Below are 18202 nucleotides of genomic sequence, written 5' to 3' on the forward strand. Positions count from 1 at the left end.
CTTCAAAGACATGGCCTTCTAAGGGGATTGTTTATAAGGTCACAACTCATTTCCGAATGTGAGTTAAAATGTGTTTTAAAAAATTTTGCTGGCGAGGATGTGGAGAAACAGGCACCCTCCTACACTGTTGGTGGGAATGTAAACTGGTACAGCCCCTCTGGAAAACAGTATGGAGGTTCCCCAGGAAACTAACAATAGAACTCCCCTATGACCCAGCAATAGCACTGCTAGGAATTTACCCAAGGGATACAGAAATGCTGATGCATAGGAGCACATGTACCCCAATGTTCATAGCAGCACTCTCCACAATAGCTAAAACATGGAAAGAGCCTAAGTGACCATCAACAGACGAATGGATCAAGAAGATGTGGTTTATCTATACCATGGAATACTCCATGGCAATGAGAAACAATGAAATTCTGGCCATGTGTAGCAACATGGAAGGACCTTGAGGGTGTTATGCTGAGCGAAATAAGTCAGGCAGAGAAGGACAAATACCATATGTTTGCACATATAGGAGGATTAGGAGGAACTTAACGGAGGAACAAGGGGGAGAAGAAGGGGGGAAATGGTGGGGGAAAGGGAGAGAGGCAAACCATGAGAGACTCTTGAATGCTGACAAAAACTGAGGACTGATGGATGTGGGGGGGAGGGGGGATGGGCATAGAGGAGGACCCTTGTGGGGATGAGCACTGGGTGTTATGTGGAAACTAATTTGACAATAAACTATTTGTAAAAAAAAAAAAAGACATAAATACAATAAACTGAACATAGCACAACAAAAAAAATAAGGCATTTGAGAAAATGTTAAATAAAATAAAAAATAAGTAAAGCGGAGACTCTAGAACCAGCTGTCTACCTCCAGCATTTACTACCTATTTGGGATTTGGACAAGTTACTCAGTTTTTCAGCGTGTCAGTTTACCCATCTGAAAAGGCGATAATGATAGTATCTATCTCATAAGGCCATTATGAGAATTAGATGAGTAAACCTTTATAAATCATGTACAACCATGTCTGGCACATAGGAGGTGCTATAAAATTATGTGTTAAGTAAAATATTTATAACATAAAATTAAAAAAATGTGTTTTAAAAAATTTTTTGTGTTACTTCATAATTAACATTTATACATTATGTATTTATGTACACACCCGTATATGCTGTAGGGAGTACTTATTATGGGCAGGTACTCGCTTACATGTACTGGAGTCCTTTTATTTAAAAAAAAAAAGCCCCATATTTTTATAGATAGGACTGTCTTTTAATAACGTTCACTTGGAACTTCCCTCTTACATCAGTCAGAATAGGCTAGGTTATGTTGCAAAAAGAAATAACCCTTAAAACAGCAAAGGAGATGATGTCCTTATGCTGCCTATACAACACAGGTTGGCAGGATGGCTTTATTTATGTTAGTTTTTTAGAAACTAGAACATTACCATGCTACTACCTAAACATGTGGCTTCATGGTTCAGTGTGGCAGAATGAAGAAGCACTATGAAATCTTCTGCCTAGAAGTGGTATGGGTTGTGCCTATTATGTTTTCTTTGGCAAAAGCAATGGATTGGTGGAGGTGGGAAGGAGAGTCCAATCCTCTTCTGAGCCAGGAAGGAGAAGCAAGCAATGTAGTAGGTGATACAAACATGAATCCATATTATACCAAATTTGGCTCTTTTTTTGAAACTGGTTTATTTTATTTTATTGTTTTATAGATTTCTTTTTATATGAGAGAGAGAGAGAGAGGGTGAGCACATGAGTGGAGGAGGGGCAGAAAGAGAGAGAGAGAGAGAGAGAGAGAGAGAGGAGAGAATCTTAAGCAGGCTCCATGCTCAGTGCAGAGTCTGACATGGGGCTCGATCCCAGGATCCTGGGATGATGACTTGAGCTGAAATCAAGAGTCACACTCAACTGACTGGGCCACGCAGGCACCACCCCCCCCCCCAAATTTGGCTCTTGATCAAAGAATGCAAAGGTGAGAAGTTGGAATTCATTCAACAAATCTTTATGGGGTACAGGACACTATACTCAATGCTAGAGATGGAGAGACAAGAAACAAATATCTGTTGCTCATAAAGAACTTACAGTTTAGGGAGAGGTTACAAGTAAGTGGATAATTAAAATTCACAGTGGAATGAGCTATGACAGGGAAAGAACTGTGTTTTGGAAATACAGAGGACAGTAGTCAATGGTCATGAATGTCCCCACTGTTGTCTAACTCTTGTTGTACAACATATTCTCTACTATACTTGGAGGACAGCTTATGCCCTATTTTTAAATCCTTCTGGTTTGACCCAAACAGCAATGGAGCTATTTGTTGTTGCACCTACCATGTGTAAAGTGCCCTGCTTGACACTGTTGTAACTGTTATAGAGTTCTAATGCAAGAAGGTGAAGAACTAAATTTCTTATTTTCAACTTAGAGTGCTCACAAGATAATAGGAAAAATAAGATTACATAAATAATTAATACACTGGAGAATGTGGTATTTATCAGGAGACAAACAACCTAAATGTCAATGGGGGATATTTTTTATTTGAGGAGTGAAGAAATGGTTCCCAATGGAGTGACTTTTACGGTGGATTTTGTTGGATGAATGGAGTTTGATGATCAAAAATGGAGCTTGAAGGTTACATTTCAGGTAGAAAGAAACAGCTGGCAAACCATTGGGAAGAAGAATTCCATTCTGCATTATGAACCCAGAATTTATCACACTGCCTTGCATCTATCAGGTGGTCAAAGAATAGTTTTCAAATGAATTAATGGCTAAATAAGAAAATTTGAGGCATATTCAATTAAGGAATGTAAACTAACAGTTTAACTAGAATCTTGGGGGATTTTAAAGGGTATCCTAAGTGATAAAGCTTGGGCCAGGTCATGGGGCCAGGACGAGGTTTTAAATGCCATTGAAAATTTGGGACTTTATTATTTCTTTACCTCTCTGTTTGTATAATACCAGAGGGTTGACAGAGGTCTCCCAGATATGTTAGCTTCTGTGATCCTAAGGTAGTTGTGTCAGGAGAGCAGTGCAGTAATTTCTGCTCTAAGGAGAGACTCTTAGAGAGAGACCCAGTCACTATGGGGTGTCTTTCAGGAAATGGTGGGCCCAAGTCACAAAACCAAGACTTGGAGTCCAAATCCAGTTCCTGTCCATACTTCATTGTCCCTCTGTTGTGGGGCCAGGACACCATTCTCTGGTGTTTGGGGGCAGCAGAAATGATAATATCAGAGTTGTTCCTTGCAAGGTATAAGATAAGAGAAAGAAGGGGGCTGACAGCAAAGACCTCAGTAACAAGAATATTGGAATAACGTAGAAAAGATTGAGCTTCCTTAGTGACAGTGAGTGTAGACAGGCTAAGGCTTCTTTTTAACAGAGATAAAAGGTTTAGGGATAAATTCCACCTCTGCTGGCCCATGACCTAGGCCAGTGTTTCTCAATCTCAGGCACCATTACTATTTTAGGCCTTAAACCCGTTATTGTGGGGGACTGTCCTGTGCATTGTTGGCTGTTTAGCAAAATCCCCAGCCACTACCCATGATGTGCCAGTAGCACATACCCTCCAACCACTCCTCCCATTGTGACAACCTCACGTCTCTAGACGTTGTCCTCTGGGAGGCAAAATTGTCCCCTTGTGAGAACCAGTGACCTAGCCAGTCAATTTTGATTCATTTCCAGAAAAGCAGTGGATCTTAAAGAGTCATTGGGCATCTGGTGGGGGAAACATAAAAGTAGTAAATACAGTTTCATCTGATGGTTTTGGGGTTCTTCCACTGACAGTGTGTTCCCACGTCCAGTGACACCAAGCACAGGGCCAATAGCTAATTCATGTGACCAACATTCCATTCTAAATAATGGGTTTTCATATTGTTCTACTTATGGCCATTTTATTCAATTATTTTTTATTCAACACCCAGCTTCATAAGTGTATATAATCCTATTATGTTCTACTCCATTATGGAAGCTTCCTAATAGAAGAGCACACGGTAATGAAATTAAATACACATCCCGGCTCTTGTATCAGCCTCACACACTTCCTGACCTTGGCAGGGTTCAAGAGTGTGGAGGTAGGTAGATAGGATAGGAAGAGAGACAGCAGGTCACTGAAAAGCAAGACAAAAGTGCTGAAGGATGATATGAAGCAAGTCATCACATTCCTGGATCAAAGTGAAGAATTTGAGTATAGTTAAAAGTGGAGACTATCCTTTACCAGAATCATGGTTAGAAAAGCCACCATCTCTCTCTCTCCAAAAGCCCACAATACAGCCACACACACACACACACACACACACACACACACACACAAATGCCTGCATGGTGTTTTGCATTAGCTGTAGCAAGTGTTGGCTTAGATGAACTAAAAAAGAATTGCACATTATATACATATAAATATAAACAATGTAAAGTAAATCTAAATATAACTATAAATGCATAGCAGGCACTGCAAAGGCATTTCCAAATGCATTGGCTGTGGCAGCAAACCTTGAGGATGGAAGAGAGGGGAGCATAGCCTGCCTTCACTTTGGCCTCACTTGGCAACTGAACAGAATTGACAGGTCTAAGCAAGTCAGCCGAGGTCTGAGTCATTGTTTAGGTTTTCCATGGAAACGAAAGCTCATGGGAATTGACATAAAGTGTTTGCCAGACTCTCTGGGTTTGTCATTCTCTTTGAAGGCCACTAATATCACTTCTAAGATGATTCTCAGAGATTCAGCCAATTTCCTTTCCAAACACTAGCTCAGAGTGCTTACCAACATTGCTGTGCAGAGAGAGGGACATTTGGGATGAGTCTCAAGCAGTCATTCACTGAACATTGAGGCAGTGTGAACAGAGAAGTTTTGGGTATAAGCAACCATATCACCTGCCTTCCCTGCAGGGAGCTTGTGAACACTGAAAAAAAAGTTTTAGGGCATTTTTTTTGTCTCTAGACAAATAGAAAGGCAAAGCTTAGATAGGATTCTCTTGTGTCTATCAACTTGTACTGGTAAACAGAGGTTGCCTCTGCCTTGCTCAAAGTTCCCAGCTTGGAAACGAATTATTAGGAGTTTCAGGTTCCATTTTTTTACCCCCCTAGGGAAGACTCTGACCACCATTGTTAAAGAAAAAGCCTTTAGCATTTGCAATATATTTAAAAAAAAATCCAGCCCTTTGTATAGTTTAATTGTGAATTGCTAAGATGTGGACCAACTGGATTTCCTTGGAAATATTCCACATGTTCAAATAAAAGAGGGAAATAGTCAGTATTTCTGCCCCTCAAAAGTTAAATGTTTGAAATAAGGGATCAGGACATTTTGCCACAGGCAAGTCTGGTTTCATCTATTGCTACTTGAGACTTCTGAACTTTAAGTCTATAGGACTTAAAGCTTTAGTCTGCTTTTATTTTTTTAATGCAGCAATAGAAGCTGACCAATTTTTCCTAATTAAAGTAATATCTAATCCTACATAAGTGGGCTGTCATATAGCAAATATTCAGTAAGTTCTACTTTCTAAAATTGCATTTGCACAGCCAGGCCCTTCTCTCAAGATGAGAATATAGTGACCCAAAAGCATCTGAGCATTACTTAGCAGGAGAAAATCTAGGCCAGTTGACTGAGAGCTTTTCTTTAAATTGCACATGATCTCACATTCCCAAAATACCCATGCTCAGGGAAGCTATATAAGGCCATGTGGCAATCTGTTCTCAGTCATATGTGCCTAATGATTAGTAGTATCGATTACTGGATTTTGAATGGGACTTCAATTTCTTTTCTCAACCCTTGTCTCATGGAGTAGGAAGCAGAGCCTGTAAGGGGGAAGGGACTCACCCAAGGTCATGTGGTTTGTTTCTTGCCTTGTTTAGGGACAGCCCCCTCTGACATCTAGTCCAGCATCTTTATTCCACACTCTTACCTGGAGTGCTGAGTTTCAAGTATTGCTTACCTTTAAATACTGTCCTCAGTGAGGTTTCACTGAAGTGCCATGAATGAATCATAAGGGTAGCAAACATATCTGCAAACACATAGTGTTTTTTTTGCTGAGTGTATAATTTGCATATTGTTATTTTCATTAGACTTGCTGAGCTCATCATGCTTTTTTAAAAAAAAAGTTGCTTTCATTTATTATACAAGTATTTCTTTGTTTTAAGTTTATTTATTTCAAGAGAGAGAGAGAGAGCACAAGCAGGGGCAGAGAGAGAGGGAGAGAGAATCCCAAGCAGGCTCCACTGTCAGCAGAGGCTGAAGCAAAGCTCGAACTCACAAACTGTGAGATCACTACCTGAGCCAAAACCAAGAGTCAGATGTTTAACCAACTGAGCCACCCAGGGACCACTAGAATTTCCTGAGGGTCTGGGCAAAGTACTGGAGGTACTACATAGGCAAGATCCCTGTAGCAAATGCTGGTGATGTCACACCCATACCCTCTCAGTTCTTACCCACAAGGTCCTGTTGCACGCACCCATGACTCTGTCTCTGCTTTATCCTAGCCAGAAGCCCTTGCCAGTGGCAGGTGGCAGTTGGAGCATGAACTGCCCAGCTTCCTCACCTTCTGGGTGGGATAACTTTAAGCTGCATTCACTACCACCTCCTGAGACCCCCAGGGGTTTGAACTCTACTTGTAGACAGTGTGCCCCATTGGATATGACATCCATTGCCAGCTTCTTTCCCTGCCTGCACTTGAGTCCTTAGGTCAGAGTCTGCTTTGGGGGAAGCCTTGTCTAAGACAGTCTCTGATTTCTGGGAGCTCAAGTTCTAGGAAAGGATACAGACAGTAAACAATAAATCAAATAAGTAGGGCCATTTATTGGTATGTGCTGAGAAGGATGAGATGATAGTAGAGAGACATTGGCTAAAGCAGTGAGGTTGGGCTCCCGCCAACCCCCACCAAGGATGTGATGGCTGATCTGAAACCTGGAGGCTGAGCATTGGTTAGGCAGGAAAAGAGCCCAGAAGAGGATTCTGGGAGGAGGCAAGAAGATGTGCAAAGTGAGCAGGGACAGGAAAGAGGCCAGGGTGGTGGCTTCATAGGAGACAGCTGAGGCTACACCACATGGGACTCCACAGTGAGGAACAAGAAGCCACTAGAGCGCTTGATGGTGTGGGCATCTGGTGGCTCGGTTGGTTAATCATCCAACTTCAGCTCAGGTCATGATCTCATGGTTCATGAGTTCGAGACCCACATTGGGACCCTGATGGTGTGATGATGGTGTAGATCCTGTTTGAGATTGTTCTGTCTTCCTCTTTCCCTGCCCTTTCCATGCGCGCGCTCTCTCTCTCTCTCTCAAAAATTAATAAATAAGAATAAAAAAAGAAAATGACTATTCTGGCAGCTCCATGGAGAAGAGGTTGGGGGAGGCAAGGGTGGAGCAGGACACCAGTTGGAGGTCCACCTGAGAGATGGTGGATGGTTCTCAGCACCCAGCTTCAACTGTTGGCAGGGAGCATCATTAAATAGAACTTAAATGTAGAGTACTATGCATTCACATTTTTGTCTCTAAAACTATTTAAATGTATTTCAGTCTTTCTCAGCATTTTGTGGTGAAGAACCCTTTTAAAATCTAGCAAAATCTGTGGATTATATATTTTCTTTGTCTATATGTATTAGTTAACATAGTCTCCCTACCATGGTAAATAAGTCCCAAAGTGGGAAATGGTTCAAACACAAGAGTTTATTTCTTGCATACAGATGACAGTCAGAGGATAAATGGCTTCACAGGCTCTCAGGGCGAAGAATTTGTTTTCTACACAGCCTATACCTGTGAAATAATACTGGGAGAGTTAGCAGAGAATGTCTCTGCTATCTTCACATCATAACTTCCAAGTTTGCTGTGAAGATTGTTTCCACTCTGGACACGTAGAAGGGGAAAGAGCATGAAGTGACATGTAGGAGAGGTCTTGAAAGGCTGGTCTGGAAGTAGTACCATCACTCTGCTCACCTTCCATTCGCTGCAATTTAATGGTATGACCACAACCAACCTCAAGGAGGGCTGGAAAGTGTAGTCTAGCTGTGGACCCAGAAAAAGAGAGAAATCTAGTTTTCAGAGGGCACATAGCACTTTCAGCCATAATACACACATATATGTTTGGGGGTTTTGTTTGGTTTTTATGTTTTGTTTTTGTTTTGTTTTGTTTTATTTTGTATTTGTCACTGGAGGTGTTCAATGTTACTTTTCCTAAAGAACAGTAACTCTGAAGGAGTCACTTCAGAGATTTGAGGGAAGGAAAGGGATGAAGCCAATGAGGGTTGGTCAGGAGGATCCTTTACACAAGTTCCAGAACCAGTTAACTAAAAGCAAACCCTCTTCCTCGCCTGTGCAAATGGGACTTTTATATAAAAGTTGTGTCCTTAAGTGAAAGATTACGATTAAATCAAAGTAGAAAGTTGGCCTCACACTACACTGTTCTGTGCCCTGAAGAGCTGGAATTCATCTGAAATAAACTCTTACTCTCTCTAATTATGTATCATTTGGGAAGGGAGATGACTGTATTATCAACAAAGTGATTCTTTGCGTTCCTTTCCCCTCCGCTCTAATGACCAATCCTCCTGGTTCTTTGAGGTAACAAGCTATAGGCTACTCAGTTAAACACTTACCAAGCGTCTACTCAGAACTCAACACTCTCTGATCTATGCTTTCCCTGTAAGAAAAAGGCAGCTTGGAGGTTCCTCCTTCCAGTGTCCTTTAGGGAGTGGGTGTGGCCATAGGAAGCTGGCAGTAAAGTACATTCTGTCAGTGAATCGTATTTTCCCATTTGCTCCCATTACGGTGTTAGAGATGCTTTCCTTGGGGGTGGAGGGTTGTGAGTCTTGCTTTACAATAAAAACAAATTACCTTCGAGAACACAGCAAATTTTAATTTCCCCCAAATTAAAAGGGAGGAGAGCTTATTTTTCTCCTAACAGACTGAGACAAGTTTTCTGCAGCTTAGAAAGAGGGGCAAAAAAATCAAAAACTGTATTCTCTGGAGATTAGAACGCTTCTTACAATCACATTTAGAGTTTGTGATTCAGCACCCACAGGGAAGATTAGGTTTCTTCCACCTTGACTGTTTCTCATTTCTTCCCCTGATTCTCTTGCCTGTATCATAAATACTCCTTTTCAGCCCCCTAAATTGTAGCTGTTTTCCTTTGAGAGACATTTGAAAAGCAATCTTTATTACCATTTATTTTGGATCTCCTCTTAGAGTTATTAATGTGTTAATGCATTCTCCTTCTCTGGTCAGGGAAGATTGAGCTTTCTTCAATATGAGAAGGATTTAATTGATTTATTTCATAATTTAGAGTCCGTTGGTCTAGATTGCAGAAAGACAAGTTCCTTTAAACTCACTGCAACTACATTTGCTTTTGAAGGAGCCCTTTATTTTGCAGCAAATAAAGTGTCCTTATTAAACAGAAAATAAAAGAATGTCTGGCAGGACTCTGCTCCCAATGGGTGAAACATCACAGGAAATTGAGAAATTGTTTCTTTTTAGCCTTGTGGGAGAATCTTGCTGGTGAGATTTCGTATTAAGGTCTTAAGACTACTGCTTAAATCCATCAAGAAAGACCCATTGAACAAGGGACAGCTTGAGAAGGAAGAGAGCACCAAGGTGACCTTGCTCTCCCAGGGCTCTTATATTTTCCAAGAAATCTGGGGAATGGCCAAGAAGAGACAAAATAACTGTGTCATTGTGTTAAAGAGAACTTAGACCTACTTTAGTAATTTAGGATTAAGTTTGTCAAAAGGGAGCTGCTGTTGGATGCCCTTTCATCAATGCCTGCAGAAGAGGGTGTCTCATTTGGCCAAATAAGAAATGTGTCCTAAGTATGGCGTCCAACTTACATTCTTCAGTTAGACCATGGGTGCTGGAACTTGGGCCTTGGACCTGTGTCCTGAGCTCTAGACCTGTGGTCCAGACCCTGGATGTTTCCCCTGTATCTTCACAGAGACGCTTGACCTGAGACTTGTGTCGCACACCCCTGCTCTGAGGTTAGCCACTCAGCTGGGTTCTGAGTTCCTTGCAGATGCTCTAGGCACCACTGTATGTTCTATTGTCCAAAACCAAACCCTTCCTTCCTCACTTCCCATACTCCCCCAGACATGACAAGTTCTGCTCACTCCCCTAAATGGGCCTGACAGCCATCTCCTGTCCCTGCACCCCTCCCCTGTGCCCGATGCAGGCCACTGCTCTCTCATGTCTTCTCTAGAAGCCTCCTGAATGGGTCTCCTGCCCTCATCTTTCCCTCTCACAATCCTGTTTGCATCCTACAGCTAAAGTGATTTTTCAAAAATTCAGCTTGATCATATTACTGCTTGGCCCAAGGGTGTTTTGTTTTATTTTGTTTTGTTTAGAGCCTACCAGCAATTTTCATTATAAAACTCACTCTTGGACTCGCGCTTGCTTCTGTTTCAGTTTCCTACCCTTCCATTGCATCACACTCTTAATACATACAAACTCCCCACTCTAGCTATAAGTGGACAGTGATAGGGCCTCTCTCTGCTTTTCCCCATTCTTGGCTAATTCTTTATTTTATTTTATTATTTTATGTTTGTTTATTTTTGAGAGGGGGGGGCAGAGAGAGAGGGAGTCACAGAATCTGAAGTAGGCTCCAAGCTCTGAGCTTTCAGCACAGAATCGGACATGGGGCTTGAACCCAGGAACCATGAGATCATGACCTGAGCTGAGGTTGGACACTTAACCAACTGAGCCACCCAGGCTCCCCTACTAATTCTTATTTTAAAAAACATGTTTACTTATTTATTTTGAGAGACAAAGAGAGCGAGGGAGAGCACACTGAGCAAGGAAGGGGCAGAGAGAGAGAGAGAGAGCCCTGACGTAGGATTTAATCTCATGAACCGGAAGATCATAACCTGAGCTGAAATCAGGAGTCAGATGCTCAACTGACTGAGCTACCCAGGCACCCCCCACCATTCTTGTCTAATTCTAATCTGTTACCCAGAAGCCAGAGAACTCTCACTTGACCATGTTCCCTAGATTGGGATACACACTCCTCCTGTGAGTCCCCATGGTCCCTTGATACACTTTTCCAATAGCTAATCCTCAGTTGTCAGCTCCCTGAGGGTAGGCCCAAATGAGGGATGCTTGTTTATCTTTGAATCCTCTGATGTACATGTGTTGATCAAGGGGGGTGGGGGGGGAAGGAATATCTAAAATAAAACAAAAGCATTTAGTGTGGGGGTGGATCTTAGAATTGCCATTTGGGGAGCACTGATTCAGGTAGCAACCCCAGCTGTGTCCCATCGAGGCGTGAAAGTCAGGGGTATTTATCAGCAAATTGCAGAAGTACTAGGAAACACATGCAAGCTGGTTTTCCAAAAATCATGGTTGGAAAATGTAATTATGTTTTGCATCATTGGTTTTTTTGAGCATACCATGTCAATGATTAGTAAACATCTTTTGCAGAGTATCCAGGTTTTATCCGGAATGTAGATCCAGCAACCCTGGTTCAGGCATATGCCTTTGCTAGGTTCAATGGTTCAAGGTATTTCCTATTTCAAAAAAACAAGATGAAGTTTTAGTCTCCAAATAGGGTCTCTCATGTTCAGAGGTCTGACCCAGGCTCACTCTTGTTGAACAAATAAGCGAGAATGAATGACTACATACAGTGCTTTCCTATATATAAAATTGAGTCCCAATTGCAATACTCTCCACTTTGGCTAGTTATGGCTAAGCATTTTGGAAGGTTGGAAAGGCAACTATGAAAGAATGAAAAAAAGGAAACAGATTTGGCATAAGAAGGCTGACTCTGCTCCGTTATTACTTGCTGTGACCTTTGCTAAGTTTATCAGCCTCTGAGTCTTAATTCCTTGTCAATGAACAGAGTATCATATGTTATAGGGTCTGGTGGAGGAGTAAGAGAGAAATGTCTTGTGTAGAGGACACACCTGGTGAATTACAATGCCTGGATAAGTCAGAGGGGCTCTGACCCTCTTCATATCTGTGTTCTTCTTACATGCCCAACCCTAGTCTTGGAGATGTGGGGTGTGAGGCATTTCATATGGCAAAGCTGAGAGTTAGGTGGAGTCACACCATCTCTGTTCAGTTAGGTGGAGACATGCCAATGGTAGGATGGAGGTAGAAGACGGTTCACCCTTCAATTTCCCTTTGGGTGAAATGTGAAAATACACTCCTACCTTCTCACACACTTTTAGTAAAAGTTGACCACATATGATGGAAAAGCAGTTGAATTCCGTGTGTTGGGTATCTTCCTTCACATGACTCATCTTTTTGGATTCACTAATTCCATTTCTAGGATTTATCTGGAAGGAATAATTTTTGAAAATGGGGATGGATGCACCTAAGATGTGAACAGGTGCTCCTTGCGGTCATATTTATTATTACAATTGACAAGAATCTGAAATGTGCAATCAGTGAGGGGCTGCTGTGGCACTGTCCTTCAGCAGGTTCTCCATAAGATAGAAATGATTTTGAAAGACAATGCTCAAGTGAAAGAGGCAGTCTTAAAAACTTTGATCTACTGTTTGATTAAAACTATGTAAATTAAACAAATGGAGAAAAACAGAAACTAACCAGTAGGCAATACACTCTGTTTTCAAAGGGATTCCTGGTAACTGAGAAAGCCACAGGCACAGCGCTGCCTCGCTAGACTGAGGACCCAGTGAATGAGGTTCACTGTCTTCTGTGCAAAGGGATCTTTATTTGGCATTGGATACAGGCCAGACCTTCATCCTGTCTTCTAAAACCTGGAAGAAAGCATTCAGAGGAATATCAATCAGAAGGAAAAATCTCCTTAGAGGTTGGGGAGCCCAAGTTGTAGGTTACCAGGGGAGGAAGGTTAAATAGAAAAAAGAGTAATCATAATGACAACTTTGTAAGTCATTTTTGATGGGGCAAAGAGTTTTCATATACATTGTTTCACTTAAATTGGCTCTTCTTTACAGCTTTACTACCTCTAAAACCCACTGTAGATCTGGAGATCTGAGAAACACAGTTACTTATTTGGGCTCCATACCCTTTATCCGCCTCTTATCCAGGGATTCCCCTGCTGTGTAGAGTTCACTTTGAACCCAGTGGAAATTACATAGAAGAGAACAGTCAGGCCCAGGAAACAAATAGGCATTTCACTGTGGCTTTATTCCCTGGAGGACCTCCAAACATTTGTCAGATCCTTCCTGACACGCGGTTCGTGGAGCTTTGTGTGACAAGAGGCACAGATCTGCTGTGAACTCCCTACTGTCACACAGCGAGTCAGTGGTAGAATCTGTGTAGCATTAAGATCCCCCCCCCCTTTTTTTTCCTTCTTGAATCCCCCTCCAGCCCAAATATCAGTTCTCCCACAGGACTACATGTTCCTTTTGTTACTGCCTGCTTCAGCTCCACAAAAGATCTGTTTTGTCTTGTTATTTTCCCACATTGCTGCGGTTGAGAACCATCATGCATTTGTCAAACGTGTAGCGTATTTTCATCCCCAGAGCTTAGTTAGATGATTCGATACTTAGGAAGAAGAAAGTGAGAAATCAAGAAAATCGCCCAGAGCCATTATCTCTGGGTTTGGGCCATTTTTTCTCGAAGACAGGCTACTGTGTTTTATCCGGTTCAAATGCCCATGTTCTCAGAATGAGAAATAAGTCTTTACACCAAAATTCAAGCATAAGTTTCCAGGTGTTTGATAGGAAGCTTTGGTCTTCACAGGAGCTTTTTGAGGAAGTCTGTTATTTCACTACGGACAGTGCTGAATACCCCCAGTTTACGCTTCTCTTTCGAAGTTTATTTTATGTTTTGTTGTGGTTTTCAGATTTCTCATGGTTTGGATTTGGGAAAGTAAAATCAAGACAAGGTGTTGGTAAGTAGTTACTCCTTCTTTGGATAAGTAACGAGTTTATGTTGCTTGATTCGGATGAAACTGCTTGGCTCTTCTTCTCACGTGTCAGCCCCTTGATTAATTTTCTGTGTTCCTTGTTTCTGATTTGCTGAAGACAGAGGACTAGAATTTTTCCAGAAAAGGCATGACTTTCACTCACTGAGTTCAGCAAATGGTTTTATATTTTTAAAGTCGACTTGTTTTTATCCCAGGAAGGCTGTCAATTGTTGTACAAGGTCTAGGTAGTTGCTGGGCTTTTCAGAAGCTTCAGGAAAGAAAACGCAACAGTGCCAAAGCTCTGTGTACACAAAGTTGGCTAAAAGTCAAGTCTGGACAAGCTGGGATCTTAACTTCCTTCGTTGGCCAAGATGTAGTATATTTCTGAATTGGTAAATCAGCTGTTCATTTATGACCATTTCTCTTTCAAAACAAGACTCTAATGTCCAGACGCTCTGATTTGTACTTGATTGCATTCTATTCCTTGCATTCAGACTGTGTGCTGACAATTGAAAAGCAGAGTTTGTAGCTTACCAAATGAGTGTACATAATATATCTCATCACTGGGATTGAAATCAGGTGTGATCTTCCGGGACCTCCAATTTGTTCAGTACTTTCTATGGGTACAGCGACTATGAACAGGAATTCATTAGAAAGCATAAGAAGACAGACTGTCTTCCATCACGCATGCATATTTCCAAGATCTGGCCATCTTGGGCATCCTTGTATTAGTATTATATTTTGGTAGCAAGCTTGGCTATAGGTAAAACTGCAAATTAGGGGAAACGTACCAGTGTTGTGGAGCATTCCAGTCCTGAGTCACCCTCTCCATATGTGTTCATCCCTTCCATGCAAGGAAGTCTGTTTCCTTTCCTGTTTTGAGCCTGATACTAGTAACCCTGACCCTTAGGCAGCCCTGTGAATTCCAAGGTCAAAGCTCTTAACTAGCAATGCTAAGATAGACATGTGGCAAAATTGGAACATTGGACTCAGCCATCTCAGGATTTGTTGGTGATTCCCCGAGGGGCACTTTTCAGGTTCAGCTAATCTCAAAGAGGCTAATCAGTCACTTTGCCAGGATGCCAGAGACTGCCTTACTGGGTAATCTTAAAGGTGCCCTGTGTTAAGGCTTTGTCCTGTATACATGTCGGCGGGAAGGAGGTAGAGGGTGATAAAGTTTTGTACCGTAGCGAGTGAGATGGGGGTCTTCTTGCCACTAAACAGAAGATCACTGTAACCATGTAAGCATTTTCCAGGCCAGTTTGCCCTGCTGAGAGGTACTTATTCTTAGAAAACTTCAAAAGCAGGGCTTCACCTTTTTAGGCCACAGCAGAGAGAATTTTTCTTCAGAATTGTTCTTTGAGCCACAGTCCATCAGAGATGCTGCAGCTTTAAAATGTAGGTTTTATTATTATTCGGGTCTGGTGAGGTCAACAGGCCAGAGGAGGACAGCCATTGAAAAGATAGTCTGTTACTCACCATTCCTGAGAGGAGAGGGCAGCCACACCACAGTGGGGGGACCCCAAGGGGAGCACTGGGGTCAGTCAGAGGGGAGAACATGGGGGCAAGAGCCTTTATGGTGGTTACCATGGGAAGGAACTGGTGAGGCAGGGTAAGTGGGTTTAGGATCAGCTGGTTTGAGTCATCTCAGCAGATCATGAGACAGACAGTCTGTCCTCGCTTGGCTGGTGCCTGACTCTGGGATGAAAGACAAGACAGGTGGATAATGGCCGGAGTATGACAGTCTGATAAGGTGAGGCAGGCTATGGATTGGTTGGATTGTATATGAAAGGTATGCTCTCAGCCAACTTCTTTACCATCTTTACCAGGAAGCTGGCGATCCCTGGGAGGGACAGGGTCAGTGAGGCCCCAGTGTTGAAGCATCAGAATACAGACAGTAAAACACAAGGTTAACACAGCTGCTCAAGAACAAGGATCTCTACCCTTGCCTCAAAGACATCATTGGTCTTGAGAGAAGGAAACCCCTTTCCCAGATGACCTTCAGCAATTCTTAGTACAGGAAACAAGTTTAAGGCTTGGAAATGCCTGTAAGTCAGACATGCAGTATACCTTACCGAGCAGCTCCGTTGAAAGAAAAATCTCTCTTTGCACCTGTAAAATAAAAATGGGCTAAAAAAAATGTTTCCAGACATAGCCCATAGTTGTCAGCTTAATAATTAGAACCATGCCTCCCCCCACAACCTAGCAGGTTGCACATACCCAGCAACTGGAAGATTTTATTAATATTATAAGCCTTTTTTTCAAACCCTCTCATATGAATTTCTTATAACACGCTGTGATGTGCCCCTGACTCTTCTTCTGTCTGTCTTTTTGTGGTGTCTCCTCAAGCTCGTGCACAGACACACAATGACACATCCCGTGATAGGCGCAGACAGCCTGCTGTCAAATTATATAGACATTCATTGTCCCTGCTGAGAGCTTTTCCTCCTTCCCAACTTTGCTGTGCTCCATTAGATCAAAATGTTCATAGAAAAATGGGCTGGATCCCCATAACCTCACCAGCCATATCAATCTTCCAGGGTTTAGAACATCAGTGATGAAGAAAACGACACTTGAATTAATATTCCCCTTGACAAATTGTTGAGGTTTACATGTTGCTCAGCTTTGTCAACAGCAGCCTTCTGGCAAAGTGAAAAGGCTTTTGAAAAATTACGTCTGAAGCTTTATACCACTTCCATGCTTAACATTACCCCCACCAAACAGACAGCCCATTCCCTGGGGCTCTGTTACCAGAGCTGGGGGTTCTACTCAGGGAAACCAAGGGAAGGAAAGGGTGTCCTTGCCTGGAGGAAAGCAAAGAGCGAGTATCTTGCTATACTTCTTGAAGTCAGGGCTGCACTGTGTCCGTGGCAGATGATCTGGAGCCCAAATTCCTGGAGGAGTCTCAGCCTTGTCTTCTAGCTATCAGCTTCCTCCATGATGATTGGATGCTACAGGAATGTCGGTAGCCTGACCTGGCCCAAAGGACACTCACAAAAGAAAGCAACTGGCATCAGTGTGTTTTAATCATTACAGGGGCTCCAGAAGTGAGTATCGCTGGCCTTCTGACAACATGCGGAATATCTGAACATGAAGGCTCCTGCATTTCTGGGGGTAAACATGGAGAAATGTACGACCTTTACTGTGCCCCCTCGGGAGCTCAGGCAATAACATGCTTTGGGTTCCTGCACCAGGGACACAGCAAGGGGGCCAGCAGTGGGAAGGTTTTATTGGCAAGTTGTAGCACCTCTTAGCACAACATTTTTCTGCTTTTTCATCTCTGGATTTAAGCTCTGGGTGATTTAGGCCTGTCAGGAAGCAAATCATAAAACAAGGATGGTTAAGGATATTGGAAAGAACTTGTCTTTATAGCTGCTGTTGGCAGAGTTTCCACCCTTTACTAATGCCGGTGAGCAAGGCTCAAGATGAACACAGCCAGTGAGCTTGCTTTTGCTCTGAGTATTCTGTGGATTCTAAATTGGCTGTGTGAGGACTTGTTTGCAGAATTAAGCCAGAGTGTATCATTAAAGGCAACTTAAATGCACATCCCCTTGAGAGGATGCTTTAAAAAATTACCTATAATAGCAGTTGGCTGCCTCCTACATACTTTGTTTAAGATTCAGCTAGCTGGGGAATGTCCAATTGTTATCACTACAAACTGTGATAATCTCCTTCTGCGGGGGAAAATGAATCTTGGAGGTCGGGGAATGGATTACCATTATCTTTGATCAGGGATTCGAAAATGTATGACACAGTTACTTTTGTCTTTAGAATTGCCATGCTTCTCACTGAAATAGTTAATTAACTGAGAGGGAAAAGGCAGAGAAGGGTGGAGCTGTGGAACCGTGTATTCTGGGTGGCTGGAAGACAGCGCAGTCCCGTGCTCGCTCAGCAGGTAGCGATGCAGGCTTTTTTCCCCTTGTACACAGTTGCTTGACTGATGCTCTGTTCTGCCTTTCTTCTTTCGTCTTTCCGCTTTACCGTTCCTTCCTGTGTTTCTCTTGGCTTATGCCAGTGACTGTGACCAGTGGTCTGCTTCCATGGGACCCTCTATCCATTCAGTACCCTGCAGAAACACGTGTAGTATATGTCTGGGAGTGGGTGTCGACTTCTCATATACGGAATGTGTTTCGTGAACCAGTGAGAACTTAATTGTCTTAAAGTTTTCATATGGACCTTTAACTCTGTGCTAGTTTTCTTTGCAGTCAATATGGGGTTAGTGGTCAGTAGATAAATTGTTTAGACAAGACACAGTAGACTGTATTTATGGGCATATACATTCTTAGATTTGGGACCAAAAAGTTTAAGTCTTGTGGGAAATATGTTATGGTTATGGCTTTAATGTCAAGACATCCATAGGGTAACCTCCAAATAGTATTAGGGTTAAAGGCAAAGTGGGCAACTTTGCCATGGGATTG

At 42.4% G+C, this 18202-nt stretch overlaps 1 protein-coding gene across 1 annotated transcript in view; it reads left to right on the top strand.

The window, feature by feature from the left end:
* Positions 1 to 18202, top strand: part of LOC120224503 (BDNF/NT-3 growth factors receptor-like) — a 107505-nt gene that overhangs the window by 3594 nt on the left and 85709 nt on the right. Inside the window, exon 2 of the mRNA XM_039222734.1 lies at positions 13722 to 13769. Coding sequence (XP_039078665.1) covers positions 13722 to 13769 — 48 coding nt within the window. The remainder of the gene's footprint in view (positions 1 to 13721; positions 13770 to 18202) is intronic.

Source organism: Hyaena hyaena, unplaced genomic scaffold, assembly GCF_003009895.1.
Source record: "Hyaena hyaena isolate Hyena2069 unplaced genomic scaffold, ASM300989v1 scaffold_1183, whole genome shotgun sequence".
NCBI lineage: Eukaryota > Metazoa > Chordata > Mammalia > Carnivora > Hyaenidae > Hyaena > Hyaena hyaena.